The following is a 15,025-nucleotide window of genomic DNA, read 5'->3' as shown; positions in this document are numbered from 1 at the left end:
AATTCAAGAAAATTTTGAAAGAGAAATGATTTTTCATTAATTTTGATTGGGAAAAATATATAATTCATAAGCACAGAAGTATGCTGAAGTTTTTTTATTTCTTTTACCATTTCGGTAAGCATCTCTTGATGCTGGAACCTGAAGATAGTTGCCAGGTGGTGTGCCATCTGGAACACCAGATTGTGCTGGTGGGACACCACTTCCTGGTATAGATCCTGATCCCCCTGGTGGAGGGCGGCCCTGTGTGAGAGCTTTCTGTACAAGTCCCGTCAAATTGGCCAGCTGACGTTCCATGTGCTCCACACGTATTCTGAAAGGATTAATGAAAGGAATTCAAACACTAGTTTCTATAGAAAATAAATTAATATTGGATAAAAACATGAATAAATGTGAATGTGTGAACTTTATATCCTAGGCAATAAAGAATAACAACAAGACCTTGACGAATACCGATGTGAAAACCCAAATGATTCTAGCATAGTTATAAAAAATTGAAAATATTCAAACAATTGAAAATGACTAAATAACGAAACCTTTAAATGCATTTAAAAATGTGGTATTCATTTTGATTGAATACATGATTATAATTTAACTTTTTTGGTTAAATCATGAAGAATAATTTAATTATGAGCAAACTAAACAAGAGAAATGACTAAGTTCCAACATCACCAGTTCCATTGCAATTTTTTCTCATTATTGCCAGGACTGTTTTTTAGTGGGCAATTAAAAAGTAAAATTTGAAATTTTTATTAATAAAATACCTATTCATCGATATTGTTAGTGCTTTCATAGATCTCCCCCACATATCTCAATGCAAAAGCACATGCAACAGCACCTTAGCATAGATGAAAATAGAGTGAAAATCACACTACCCAGCAAAGAGCTTCATAAGGCAAACAACTTGAAGCAACACCATAATGTCAATTTATATAAGGTCACTGTGAAGGGGGAAGAATTCTTAAATATTGTAAAGGTATTGAAAAATAATTTCCTTAGACTTTAAGACGACAACATAACAGAAATGATACGCACAAAAAAATCAGCTTCATTGAACCATTTACAATAAGAACACATTTTTAAAGATATGTCATTTTAATTTGGAAATTTAAATTTCCATATGCATTTCAACAGTAATCAGGGTCATATTCAGAGGTGCTCCTCACATGAAATTTCTCCAAACACCTATCTCTAACGGATGCTACAATTTATTGCTTGTGGGATTCAAATGCTGTGGTATGAGTAGATGCCATCCATATCAGTAATCTAAAACACAATGCCATTCTATTCACAGTAGGTGACATGGTTATCAGCTATTTTGGAAATGTACTAACAAGCCTCAGAAAGAAGAAACTTAAGTTTCTACACTTGACTTCCTACCTGAACTGAAACAAGTAGAATGAAATATCATGATACTTGTATGTAAATAACTGAACACTATCACATTTATAGGTACTGAAGAAATAAGATGATACTTTACTGGAGTGATAAAATACTAAGTCAAGGATTCAAAATTAAATGTCAAAGTATATTGGGACTTACAATAATGAACTTATCAAAATGTCAAACAAACTGCTTATGCATTGCAAGGCAGTCATATAAAGGCACTGAATATAAATTTCTTCTCTATATGCTGTGGAACCTTGATATAATGAGCAGAGCAAATAATGACAATGTTGATGTAATGAGAAATGCCCAATTTTATTGCCATATGACTAAAATATAAAATAGTAAGGACTAACCATGGCAATCATAAAATGAAATGCTATATTTTGTGGCCAAGGACACATATAAGCCTCCTATTAAGGTGATTAGGGTGAAAGGAATAAGGACTCTATTATACATGTTGAAAGTTGTATGGAATTAGCTAATTAGTCGTCATAAAATCTCCATTGATAATAATTAGAACTTAGTGATTTTCCGTAAGTTATCATTATATCAAGTTTCCAAGGTGTACGTGATTTAAAAACATCAATTATTTCTATTATGAGTTCTTCATATTTCCCAGTAAAAATATTTTAGTACTTGAAAAAAAGTCATTCTAAGGATTCTTTGCCAAAGCATACATAGCAATCAAAATTTTGTGGCATAACCAGTGACATTTCCCAAGGTGAGAATGTGGCTTAAATTGATTTGGTCCCATTTTAATGCAATTTTCAATTGTCCATTTGGAATAAATGGATGAATTATTTGCTAATATGTCTTCATGAATGGCAGCATGGTTGAAATTACTTTGTCAATTAAGTAATTGAAATTTTTGGGAGTGTATAAAAGTAGCAGCAAGCTAAAATTAATTTAATCAATAAAGAAACTGTAACCATAACGTATTATCACTCCATATTATTACAGAATGTAATCACAGCAACCATGAGATTATTCAGTTTAACTTGCACCGCTAAAATTATACAATGCTTTACAATTCTAATGGATGCAGTTAAGTATGAGCAGTATTTCAGAGCTTGAGTTTATTCATTAACTTAAAGTAAAATACCCATTTTTTTGAGGTTTAGAGGGGGACAACAATTTCTCTCTCAGTGAACCATAATAATTACCGCACCATAGAGTTATTAAATTAAAAAAAGACCAGTATGAACCAATGTTAATTCTACAGAAAAAAATTAATCATTGACCACTTTTCTCCGTTTTCCTGACTAAAATTTAATCATGCAACATGAAAATTTGATGAATTGTGATATGCCATACATGTAGCAAAGTTATACGAATATATCGAAAGGCAATAGAAAAATATAAGGTACCATATTCCACCTCATTTAATTAATAAACGCTTCTAGCATTTTATTAAATGAGAGGAACACCTCATAATCATGCTCACAAACGATAAGACAATGGAGTAATAAAAAATCCATGTCTGCAAATGGATTCAAATAATCCATTATCAAAGTTACTAGATATGCAATATTTAAAATTTTAAGTCATGCTATGCAAGCATAGAAATTAATGCAATGGTGTGCCTGGATGATGGTTTGGTATTGTATCACTAACATAGTCAAGTATATTTAACTTTCCAACCACTACTGGTCTCTTATTAAGTCTCACATCTGAAAAATTTTAAAGTTCTCAGTCCTAAATAAGTGTACTTGGGACAGTACTGGTAAGTACTTTAACACATTGTTCATTCTTATCCTATCAAATGACAAAATGCACCAATAGTTAAAGCAAAATCATGCTGAAATTTAAATACAATGATGCAATTTAAGTGAGAAAATGATGAAATCACAGAAATGTGCAATACATTTTCATTGATATAGTACAATATAATACATGATATGAAGCTAACTTTTGAAAAAGAACTGCTTAAAAATAATAAAGAGAGCAAAAAATCAAATAAAAAAAAAGCATCCCACATTTGGTGGAATGGGGCCCCCCATTAAAGTGAAAATAACAGTAGAAAAGCATGGAAAATGTCTCTTTTTGCCAACAAAAATCAACATTCTCAAAAAAATTAGGTTTCAGAAATATGAGGACTACTTGCTGACTCTCAGCTTCTAAACTATCATTAAATTGTTTCCCTGCTAAACAACTGCTGCTAATGTGTTTATCCAAAAGTTGCTAGTGCTTATTATATGAACCAAGTGGTTTTTATTACAAAATTTACTTGGTTGCAAACATGGGAAGCTTGTATTGCGTACTGAACTGTTGCATGCTAATTCAAATTTCAAATTTTATTATCGCTAAACATAATAAAGACATTAAAAGCTAAATTGAAATAAAACTCACTTGGATTCTTCTCAATGGTAATTTTGAAACACAACTGCATTTATAAGTACATATCACTAATTAGTAAATCAGTTCACAATTTCCCATAATGTAACCTTAATTACAGCATTTACAATTTCCAATTCGTGCAAGGTAAATGAATTGTAATAATTTCTGTTGATTCATTCCAGACATTTTTCTTTTGAAAAAATTATGCCACTTAAGAGTGATTCAGTGAACTCTCTAAACAATATGATTGTTAAAATTTTTCATCAAGTACGTTGACTCCAAATCATTCGCTTGTGATTAAAACTTACAAAATGGGCTTGTAATGTTATAGCCTGATACTTTGGAATTCGATGCTGTACAGTTTTGAATATCAAAAGAAATTAGAGAAATATATGATGGGAAGTAGTAATGAAAACTAAATGAACCCATAGCCCTCAGTTTGCAAAGACTGTTTGATTAACATATATGAGAAGTGGTGAATTAAAAGGGAGCATACCAAACCTATGAGCCACCACCAGCTGCATGTACAGTGATGAATTTTGATGATGATGAGTTTAACAATGACACAAATATTTGAGGAGGGCATTAGGGTGAATAACTTGAAAATAACTGCACTGATGATACGTGTCCAACCATATATAAGGAATACCCTTTCTGTTTTTCGAATATTTCAACGACTCAGATATATTAACACAAAGTTCACACTATTTTATTTTCTGGATGTATCATTAAAACGATAAAAGGGGAAATAAAATGGGATAAGACCCATTTAATGGGAAACACATCTTAAGAAGTTAATGATCAGTTTTCATTCCTCTCTGGAGTAACAATAGTTAAGGTGTGCAATGGACATCTTATCCAGAATATATGCAGAGAAAATTCTTGATTAACATGAATCATTTATTCCTAAATGATACAATGAACTGAAACAGCATAAACCAGGTTCTTAATTCCAGATACATATTAACATAATTACTGTTTCAAACCTATGTTCATCGACAGCAAGAAATTGGAAGCAAAATCATCAAAAAACATCATTTTTGCAAAAAAATACAATTTCAGCAATGAATCAAATGGGTTTCCCCAGTTTCTTAAAACAACTTACCAAAACTATTCACAGTTAAGCAAAGGGGACATTCATTGTAAAATTTCATTTTGATTCATAGAAACCAAGTCAAAACACAGAGTGGGTAAGAGTTTAACTCTCCTATAGTATATGCACTCATTTATTCACAGGCAACATCAATATATTAGAATAATTTATTTAATTAAGGAATTGCCGGGCAAAAAGTTCATCAAAATAAAAATTAAAACCTTAAGTATCTTCTCTTTAAAATGTTCATTCATACCGCAATTCGTTTACATTTATGACATTTTCTTGTTTGAATCATGCTATCGTGGTGGATAAACCCACATAAATCAACCTAAAGGTTGGTTTGATATGTGAATGTAGAGCTCACCACATACTAATCCCAGTGGCATGAAAAACTCTTAAATCAGAATCTCTCACTCACCATATGGGACCAATTACTTTCTCTTCCCACCTGCAATTCTCAGGAGAGATGCACTGCCCATAAAATTAAAGTTCATGTTTAGCTGGGGATACTGAGATGCATCTCACAGATTTAAAGCAAGGGTCCTAAATGCGGTCCCTGAACCCCAAATTAGGCCACCATGCCCATTGCACAGAGTACCTTACAGTATATAATTGGTTCTCTCTCAAACCAATTCTGGCCACGATATTAACTACCTTGACCAATTTGAATTCATTAATGATGATAGTTAGTATTTTGCTTAAAATTTCATTAAAAAAACAGTAAAAAGTAAGAGCGCTGTTAGTTGATGGTTAGATAGTACCTACTTAAAGAGGTAGAAGATGAAAAGAATTTGCAGTTTTGAATGGTCTCATTCATACATCTCCAACCTTGGGTATCCTTTAACATCCACAAAATGTAGCCTGTGAATAACTGATTGAATTGAAGTGAGAAATTTAGTTAGAGGTTACTGTTAGGTATTCCTTTTGATATACCATAGAATTACATGAAAATTTGGCGGTTGTTGAGTTTGTTTGATGAGTTCACTTTTTTCATTGACTGTCAATTAACTAAAGAAATGATGGTAAATAATGCCAACTTAAAAGAACCATGGACAAAGTGATGATAACATCACCGTAAACTGAAGTAATGCAGTCACATTCATTGACTAAGTAATGAGATAGTGAGAATAATGGTATCAGAGTAACTCTAGAGAAGGACTTTATGGATGCTTACCCAAAACACTGTTAAAATGCCCAAAAGAATTCAATGAAAACTGTTGACCTCTTCTAAACAAACATCTATTGTGGAATAACTAAATCATTGACTTTAAACTTTATTTGAAGGTTGAAAGCCAGACTAAACTATGTTCTGATTAATAAAAACTGGAGACTATTGAAACCAAAGTAAAAAAAATCACTTTAGTAAACAAATTTCATACTAGTCCAAGTATTAAATCCATATTAAGAAAATTCTTTCATAAATTATGAGACCAGTTTATGTAAAATTAATACAAGTATCAAATGAAATATAAGTTATGTGAAAGCCAACTAGAGAAGATCCACTCTAGTTCTCAACATTTCAAATAAATAAAACAATCTTTCTACTATTGCTAAACATGTATTAAAGATAATCATTAATACCTGATTTTTCCAAGCCAGTCTCAGAGATATTGTCCAGAGGTTACAAGGATAACTAAATCTAATTTACACACTTATCAACTCTTGGGATGCATATCAAACAAGCAAAATCATTGAGAAAAAGGCAAGTGGTTTTAGGGGAGTGACTAATTCCTTGGAGAGTATGCAAAAGAAACCACAAATTTGCTTATTAATTTTGGGCACAAAATATTAAAAACATAAGCATTTTGCAGCAGGTATGTACATATATGAAGTATGACTTTCTGTTAACATCTAAACTTAGCCAAATATTGAAATGCCTACCAAGCTTAAACCCAGGAATATTGTATATATGTTGTACAAGGTTTGTATAATAAGTATCGGTGACAACTTTTTGCTGACATGTGCAAGAAATGCTGAATTCAGACTATCAGTTGAGTATGCACATGGTTGCAGGTCGTATGGGCATTGATTGATAAGATGAAAGTGCACACCATTATCACTGAAAATTGGCGATGTGAAAATCTGCACTAAACTCTTCCTGAAGGTCTTGCAGGGCAACCAAAAGCAGAGTCGAGTGTCTGCTTGCAAAAACCTTTGGCAAAGTAAGCATTAAAGAAGATCCAGACTTTTTGGACAGTCCCAACTTGGCACCAGTGGACTATTTCCTATTCCCAAAAGTGAAATCTCCCCTCTAAGGGCACTACCATGGGACCCCAAGTACCGTCAAAGTAGCTTGCACGCGTACCCTTTGGGACCTTCTGGAATTCGCTGATCAGGGAGCCTTCAAGTTGTCAAAAAGCCACTGGCTAAAATGTGTCAACGCTCAAGGAATGTACTTCAAAGAATTTTGAGGCATTGTAGCAATATCTGAAATAAATCTACTTTTCTGAAACTTTTCCCGATACTTTTTATACAAACCATGTATCATACAAAATGGATTATTTATTAGCCTGTTCTTTCTGAAACATACGTCGGATTACTGTGAATAGCCTTTCATATATTCACATCATTTTTGAAACATTTGTTCTCACACTTTACAACCTAATCATCCCCATAGTGGATGAAATGCCCATTTTAATGCACAGTGAAAATTGCACCTAATGTGGTTTACCATTACTCATTTTAAATGGGAGAGGAGGCAACTGTATTTCAAACTGTGCAGAATATCATTCCTTGCAATTTAAGGATTTGAGACAAAACAGCACAAGACTGAGACTGTATTCATTCCACAATCCATTGACTTTCAGCCAAATACACTACCAGCTGATTTCCAATTTCAAACTTTACATACAGTCTGTGTCTGAAAATCAATGAAACTGAATGGCGTGCCTTCCATTCAATCACAAAAAAATACTATGCATGCTTTTCTTGTCAATAGCAATGATAATGCAGCACATTGTTGGATGGCAAATTTTAACTTCTTTTAAATGTCAAGACCCTATTACCTCAATCTTTTCCTCGAACAGAGTTAGGTCTTGCTGTAATTTTAAGAGTCTAGGAGGAAAATAATGATAGGCTGCACAGCAACATAACATTTTTAAATAAGTGCTAAAGGTTTGAGCACCCTCTTCAGGAAATCCCAGGGGCAGCAGCACCATCCATTGTGACTCATGTACAATGATCTTCCATGCTCACTATGATCCAACTTTCGATCCAGAGTGATTTTTTAAAATCTAGGATTCGGCCGATAAATAAATAATTAAAAGGGTCCAAATATTCAGAATACTAGTCCACAATGAAGAGGTTGCACAAATATATAATCTGATTATAAGAAGTAGACCATTTTTAATTAGTGATCATGCACTAATTTTTAACTGATTGAGTGATTTTTTCTTATCCAGCTGTGCGTGAATATATTTTTACAATGAGTTCTGCTCTCTTGGCCCACAGATGTATGCTTTAAGTGATGGTGAAAGGCATCTTCGTACCAGAGGGAATGCGAGCTGATGAGTGACAGGGAAAATATTATGGTGAAGCCTTTTGAAAACATTATAAAATAGATTTCCTTGACCTGTATACATAGACAAGAATTGCTGATGCCTGGAAATGGTTCTCAAACTTTTGGCACCTGTTTAAGCATTTAATATCACTGAGTGACCTTAATTATCTTTTAATCCGACCATAACTTTGCAGGCACACCTAACTCCTGTGAAAGGAAAAGCTAGAGGAGATAGGATTTCGAAATTTCATAGAAGTCAAATCTACCATCCACCCTAACAGCACAGTTTCCCAAAATAAAGTTCAAGGGGTTTGGTAATCTCACCAGACACAGTATGTAGGACAGTATGTACATAGGAATTAACACCACATGGATGTGAAATTTTGTGGTATGATATTTAGGTTAATATATATTGTTTCGCACACACTGAAGAAAGAGATTTGAAAGCTCATCATTGAAATCAATCTGCAATTTAACAATAAATTCCATCTGTAACAATTTGATATACATTACCATGATTTTCAATTAATTTTCTCTAAGTGATGAACTTTTTAAGTTGGACATCTGATTGAATCTTATCATTAAATATTTTTACGTATCAGTGGGCTCAGTTGCGAGCCATCTTCTCTGAGGCAGTGAGCTCCAGCCATAGACTCTCTGTACTGCTGGTGCAGCTGTCTCAGCAGAGATGAACTGGAGTTACCTGTTTTCTCGCAGCAGCTTCAACCACCCAAATGAAAATGCAATCATGCAAAGTGAAGGAGTATTGCTTTAGATCAGCTTAGGATCCAATGAGAGATGCATCCTTTTAAGTAGTATCACCACTACCTTGCTCTAACATGAATTTTGATTGAAATTATTTTCATTCATAACAAATGGATGGGTATGTGATGAGTTTTATTTTTAGGCGCAAGCCTAGAGAGATAAGATGATATGATGGCACCTATGGAGGATTTTCTCCAGAAAAATTTTTCATGAATGATTGGTCCAACCCATGCCACTGAAAAGCTCTCATTTGCCACATGAAAAGTCAAGTGGCTTCGAATGATATCTAAGATAACAGTTTAGGGAGTTGAATACATTATACATTCTCCAGACATATCTCATTTCTATTATTAGATTTGCTTCAGGAAATAACTGATGTACCTGCTAGCATTATGCTTAACATGGAAATTTAAAAAATTTTAAATAGTAATTTCTGAGTGCCTTAAATTTCACTCTATTGCCTTTGAGGTATTTAAATTCCACCTCAACCATTATTAAAGAGAAGAGTTAGGGGATATAAAAAAAACATTCTAGATCACAACATACCACTATATTGGCAGAAAACATGAGAGTGATTAGTCTATGAGAAAGATGTCATCACTTTTAAGTAAGGACTGGATGATGGCACAGGGTAATAGAGCAGTTGAATTTCAACTTATACCGATAGTATTGATACTGTCTTAATAATTATCTCTTGTTCCTAAGCTGATTAATGCTGCTGAAATAATAAAATACATTATTGGTATTATTGTATAGAATTAAACTACAAAACGAAGTTATTAATACCCACTTGCTCTGCATGATTGCATTATCCTTAGAGTAGAAGAACCTGCTGAAAGAAAACAAAAAATGTGTCATACTCGTGCATCATTTATCCTTGAGGTAATACATTTTCACCATAAACATTAACATATTCAATAAAATTCCATACTTAAAGCTGCATAATCCTTTTTTGTTTTTAGAGTCAAATCAGCTGAAAGATTACCACCAAAAAGCAGCATTATGAATACATAGCTGGATTGGATTGCCTCAGAGAAGTCAGGTCCAGGACCATGTTAAACAACCAGCCTTTTTAATTACATTACAATGGTTTACCAATGTGAACATTTCATTACTACTAGACAATAAATTGAGAATTATGGCGATAGAAAAATATTATAGGTGGATTTTTACTGTAAAAATTTACTGAATTCATTCATGTATGAGATGCTCAATAGGCCACGAAACAGATATTTTTCAAAGTGCAGGACAAAATTTATCTCACAAGAAAGGTCATTTCAAGAGCCTTAAAATGAATTCATGCACATGGTGGAAGGATTGGTACACATCCAGCTACTTTAACTTTCCTTCACTTTTCCTTCAAATTGCGACTCTTCACAACTGACATACTATTACTGCTAACAGTCTAATACAATGCAATACCATTTAGTGCAACTAATAGTTTGTGTACAAAGGTTTAACAAAATTGAAAATGCAGAAATATTTTTCAAAATTCAGATTGGTCTGGAATATGTCGCATACAATGACTTTAATATATATTATTCTTCTGCTTTTGGCAATCCTAATGACTGTTTTGTTGGATTTCCAAAGTAATTAATAAAAGTACATGCAACGACACTGCATATGCACATTTTAAAAATTCAAAGCAACTGGTGCAACTTAATTCCTAGTGATAAATATTCAATTTTTACAATTGACAGTAACACATGTAGAGAAGAAAAATTACATGAATTAGTAATTTATAAAGGTAGATTTTCTGATAAACAAAATTTTCAAAACATTACCAAACATTTATTAAACTTGCCATGCTTTAAATTATGAAAATAAATTTGAATGATTACCAAGTGACTAACAACTATTTAACTGTAATGTAAGCACTAATTTCATCAGTAATTAAGATGCATTCACTTTAAAAATGAATAAAAACAATTCTTATGGTAAATATATAGTTCTGAGATGTGAGAGCATGCAAAATTCATCTCCACTTAAGGCATTTTCTATGTACAATCAAACAGAGTTAATTCCCTTCCATATAATAGATAACACATGCCAAAATGCATTCAACAACCCACATTCAAGAGAACAAAGACCAGACATTGAAGACATTTATCAGCGTCCCCATGCTAATACATAAAAGTTGTTTAAATAAACAAAATGTCGATCAAATAATCTTCAACATATATGCACTGAATTTGTCACCGAGATAAGCCTGAATGAACTTCTTTAACACGATATAAAGCAGCAGGGATTATGCAGGAGAAACTCAACGATCACATGGACAGCACAATCATAAGCGTGAGCAAGCATGGCATCTAAAGAACTTGCTGAGATTGGATGAGCGCTTAGGGTTGGCGCCCTGAAGGAAGGGCAAGAGAGCCTACCGAGTTGCATCGTAGGGCACTGCGGCAGCTGGCATGGTGGCCGTAGGTGGGAATTGCCGAGACTGAGGGGGGGCAATGGGCCTCCCAGCAGACATCTTGACTCCGCCATACAGGCTGTAAGAGTTGTCCATCATCTCCGTGTCACTGGAACCCACCAATGTCGCCAAAATCATGGAAACCCACCCCTTATTGATACATGCTAACCAGGGTCACACATGACCCTTACCACAACACAGAACAAAATTTTGCAATCATTCCATCTCACTTAAAAAAATAAAACTACGGAACTCCTTACAATATTGTGGATTTCCTGCCAGTAAGGCTCCAAATGGGGGTTCAAATGACCCAAAGAAGACTTTTTGAAAAAAAAAATTCTTTTCATCTGTGATATTTATTCGGGCATTGTTTGAGAGTTGTTTTGTTTTACCACTCCCGGAAAGGACAGGTAACTCAACCTAGCACAGTCAATGATGAATGAAGGAATGTCAAGTGGAAATGGAAAAATGAAGAATCGTGATGACATGTATGCTAATTACCCATATGCAATTACAAAATTCAATCGCAAAAACACTTCCAAACTGTTTACATAAAGATAACTGCAAATTATGTAACCAAATAAAATCAAAATGGCTGGTATGAATGTTTTCATGACAGGAAACCTATACTGTAGTTATATCACAAATGGTAAACCTCTATTTAATTGGCTTAATTTATAGTTAAAAATACAGAGGAACTTTTGTTCTCCTTTTAAATAGTGAAATAAAATAAAAAATACTACATGAAATTCAAATCTAGAGTATGGAAAATTTTTTAGAGAGAACCTACTACTTATTCTACTTTGTCACTTCTGAAAAGACTTAATTCACAAAATTTTTCTTCAACGACATAACCATAAATTTTCATGGGTGAATAGAATCATCCTCATGGCACAGTGGTGTACATTGGCAATTAACAAATGGCACATATACCATACTGTTTAGTGATGTAATATAATTACATATTATGTGTTGAATGGATTAGGCAACATGGGGGAGGGTTAACGACCATTGATACCCTTTATGAAACCAATCTAGACTTTAATTTTCTTGTTCAGTAGATGATACATGAGAAAAAAAACCTGTGATTGATTCATCAATAATGGATGGACGCAGGGTAAGCTTGTGTTAATGTGAAGGCTGTACAAAATGTGAAGACTTGTCAAATATTTTGGGATAAACGTGTTTTTCACATTTAACAACCAATCTTTTCTAATGACCTGTCTTTTGCAATTAAAAAACCCTATTATCTATTACACAAAAAAATATGAGATTGAAACATAATGCACATTAAATGATTTTTTTCTAAAAATTAAAATAAAATCAAAAGTTTCATCATTTTAACAATATACAATATCATAATTTTGTAAACATAACGTTATGAACTTTTTGCCATTATCTTCAACTTAATGTTGCTCGCTCATTTTGTCCAACCTTGACACATTAATTAAGAAATAAATGAAGACGTACCAATTAGTTCACACTCACAACAAATGAACCTCAGAATTGAAAGCAATTTCAATCTCATTCTTCACAAGTTGTAAACTTTGTACTTACTGATGATGTGGAAGCACTTTGTTTCTTATAACCAATGATAACTCATGAAATGAATGAAGACTATGAAAGTGAAAGCACTTACGTTAGTGTGCAAACTCAATGATACTCTACAGATTAAGTTGGCCTTAAAAGCCTGTGCATTAAGAATCTATGAGAATTGGAAAGTAGCCTGTGCCATTTAAGCCATTCACTCATAATCAAAACATCTACACACAAGTACTTATGTTAATGGGTGTAACATTTTGCACTCAAATTATGATATATGTAACAATGATACTGAATCTCACATTCCAATTCTTTTTAAATGATCCCTCAAATAATGAGTGATGAAAATTCAGTTATATTTTATGTAATAATTACCAAATCCATTGCATATTTTAGATATATGCATACTTATTTGAATATGATGAGACAGAGCCCAATGATAAGGTTTTAAATATTCCATGGAAATGATAGTAACAAATAGTGTACTCTTTAATATGAGGTTTAAAAAAAATTGACTTACTTTGAATGCAAAAATAAACTTTTAGGCACAGAATGTAAACATAGGATAGTTACCTCTTAGTATTTTCTGAGCAGAAAATGACCTGAATGAGTTAAAATAGCATCTCACTTCACAACAAAATTCATGATAGGGGATACTATTATTAATATAATACATATATTGGGGGAATTAAAAAGAGCTTCAGGTCCATATTGGTCAGTTGCTTTAAGATCTTCGAGACAAGAGTTTCCTTTCAGGGATGGTACAGAGTGGGCGGACCAAGCATGTGTTTGGGATTCCTACTAACCTGGCCTCCTCATCTATGACTGGTGTAATAGAACCAGATCGCGTAGCTCCATACTGCCCGAAGTATGGGTCTTCATATGGGGGTGCCACACCTGGAGGACCTCCCCCAGTCGGAGGACCAACTGGTGGCACAGCTGGCGAAGGTGAAGGGTACGGTGGGTATGGCCTTCCCCTTTCCGGAGAAGACATGTACCCTGACTCCCCATGCATCCGATCTTCATGTAAAGAAAGCAATGAAATCTTTAATAAAAAAATGTGGCTTCAACGATAACAATAAAGACAGCGATTTTACCAAACTAGATTGAAGATACATGTGAAAAGAAATCCAAACAAATCTTACAAGTGAGTTGCAAAGCAAGAGTTCTTGGCTATTGGAAGCTGCAGAATGATAGAAGGATTCAACACATGGGCAATTTTTATCTCCTCTGTCAATTAATTTCCCTCAGAATAATGTTGAATTGAACTTACCTTTCCGTATAACAACAAAGCCTCTGCTTTATAGGTAGAGAAATCAACGTCAATCAAAAAGAAAAAAATTTGACAGAATTACTCCGGCAATGGAGAGAAAAATTAAATTTTTAACAGCTGCAGAATCTGAAAAAATCCTCAATGATTTAACACATACTGGGAGTGCTGAAATCCACACTCATCTAACTGGTGTTCCAAATGAATGCTATGGCAGCCCAGGAATGATTATATGTTGCTCAACCATTGAAGAAGTCAAGAAAATTACTTAAAGACTATCCATGGACTTGGAATGCCATTTAAAGGTTGTATTGTTGCAGCTGGATCTCCACATTAAATTCCTGCGAGATATAGTTTTTTGCCTGTGTTACAGCAGAAATCTGTAAGACAGGAAAGTCTTCTGAGTTTAGGGCAGGTGCTGTAATGCATGTGAAATATTCCCTGCCAATGATTCAACATAGAGAACCATAGGCGTCAATTCAGCCTTCAAGCCACTCCTGTGACATCCCTGCGTCTGATCCATGCCAATATATATAAAGCATAAATAACACAAACTACGGCAGCCAATTATTGGAAAATAAAACTGAAATAGATACTAGAAATACTTTCTACACTGCCATAATTCTAATATTCCCATTAATACTCTAATGATGGAAGAAAAAAAAATGAATACCTCAATACTACCTAGATGAAATGTGAGTTTATACTATTAAA

General features: G+C 33.6%; 1 protein-coding gene across 1 annotated transcript in view; it reads right to left on the bottom strand.

Moving 5' to 3' along the window:
• Positions 1–15,025, bottom strand: part of LOC139696298 (coiled-coil domain-containing protein AGAP005037) — a 206,109-nt gene that overhangs the window by 35,395 nt on the left and 155,689 nt on the right. Inside the window, exons 9-12 of the mRNA XM_071595003.1 lie at positions 13,848–14,061; positions 11,465–11,608; positions 9,874–9,915; positions 108–310 (exon numbers count right to left, since the gene is read on the bottom strand). Coding sequence (XP_071451104.1) covers positions 108–310; positions 9,874–9,915; positions 11,465–11,608; positions 13,848–14,061 — 603 coding nt within the window. The remainder of the gene's footprint in view (positions 1–107; positions 311–9,873; positions 9,916–11,464; positions 11,609–13,847; positions 14,062–15,025) is intronic.

This window comes from Hetaerina americana, unplaced genomic scaffold, assembly GCF_022747635.1.
Source record: "Hetaerina americana unplaced genomic scaffold, ioHetAmer1.1.p SCAF_7, whole genome shotgun sequence".
Classification (NCBI taxonomy): Eukaryota; Metazoa; Arthropoda; class Insecta; order Odonata; family Calopterygidae; genus Hetaerina; species Hetaerina americana.
Note: the sequence above shows the minus strand (reverse complement) of the source record. Positions and strands in the feature narration are given on the sequence as shown.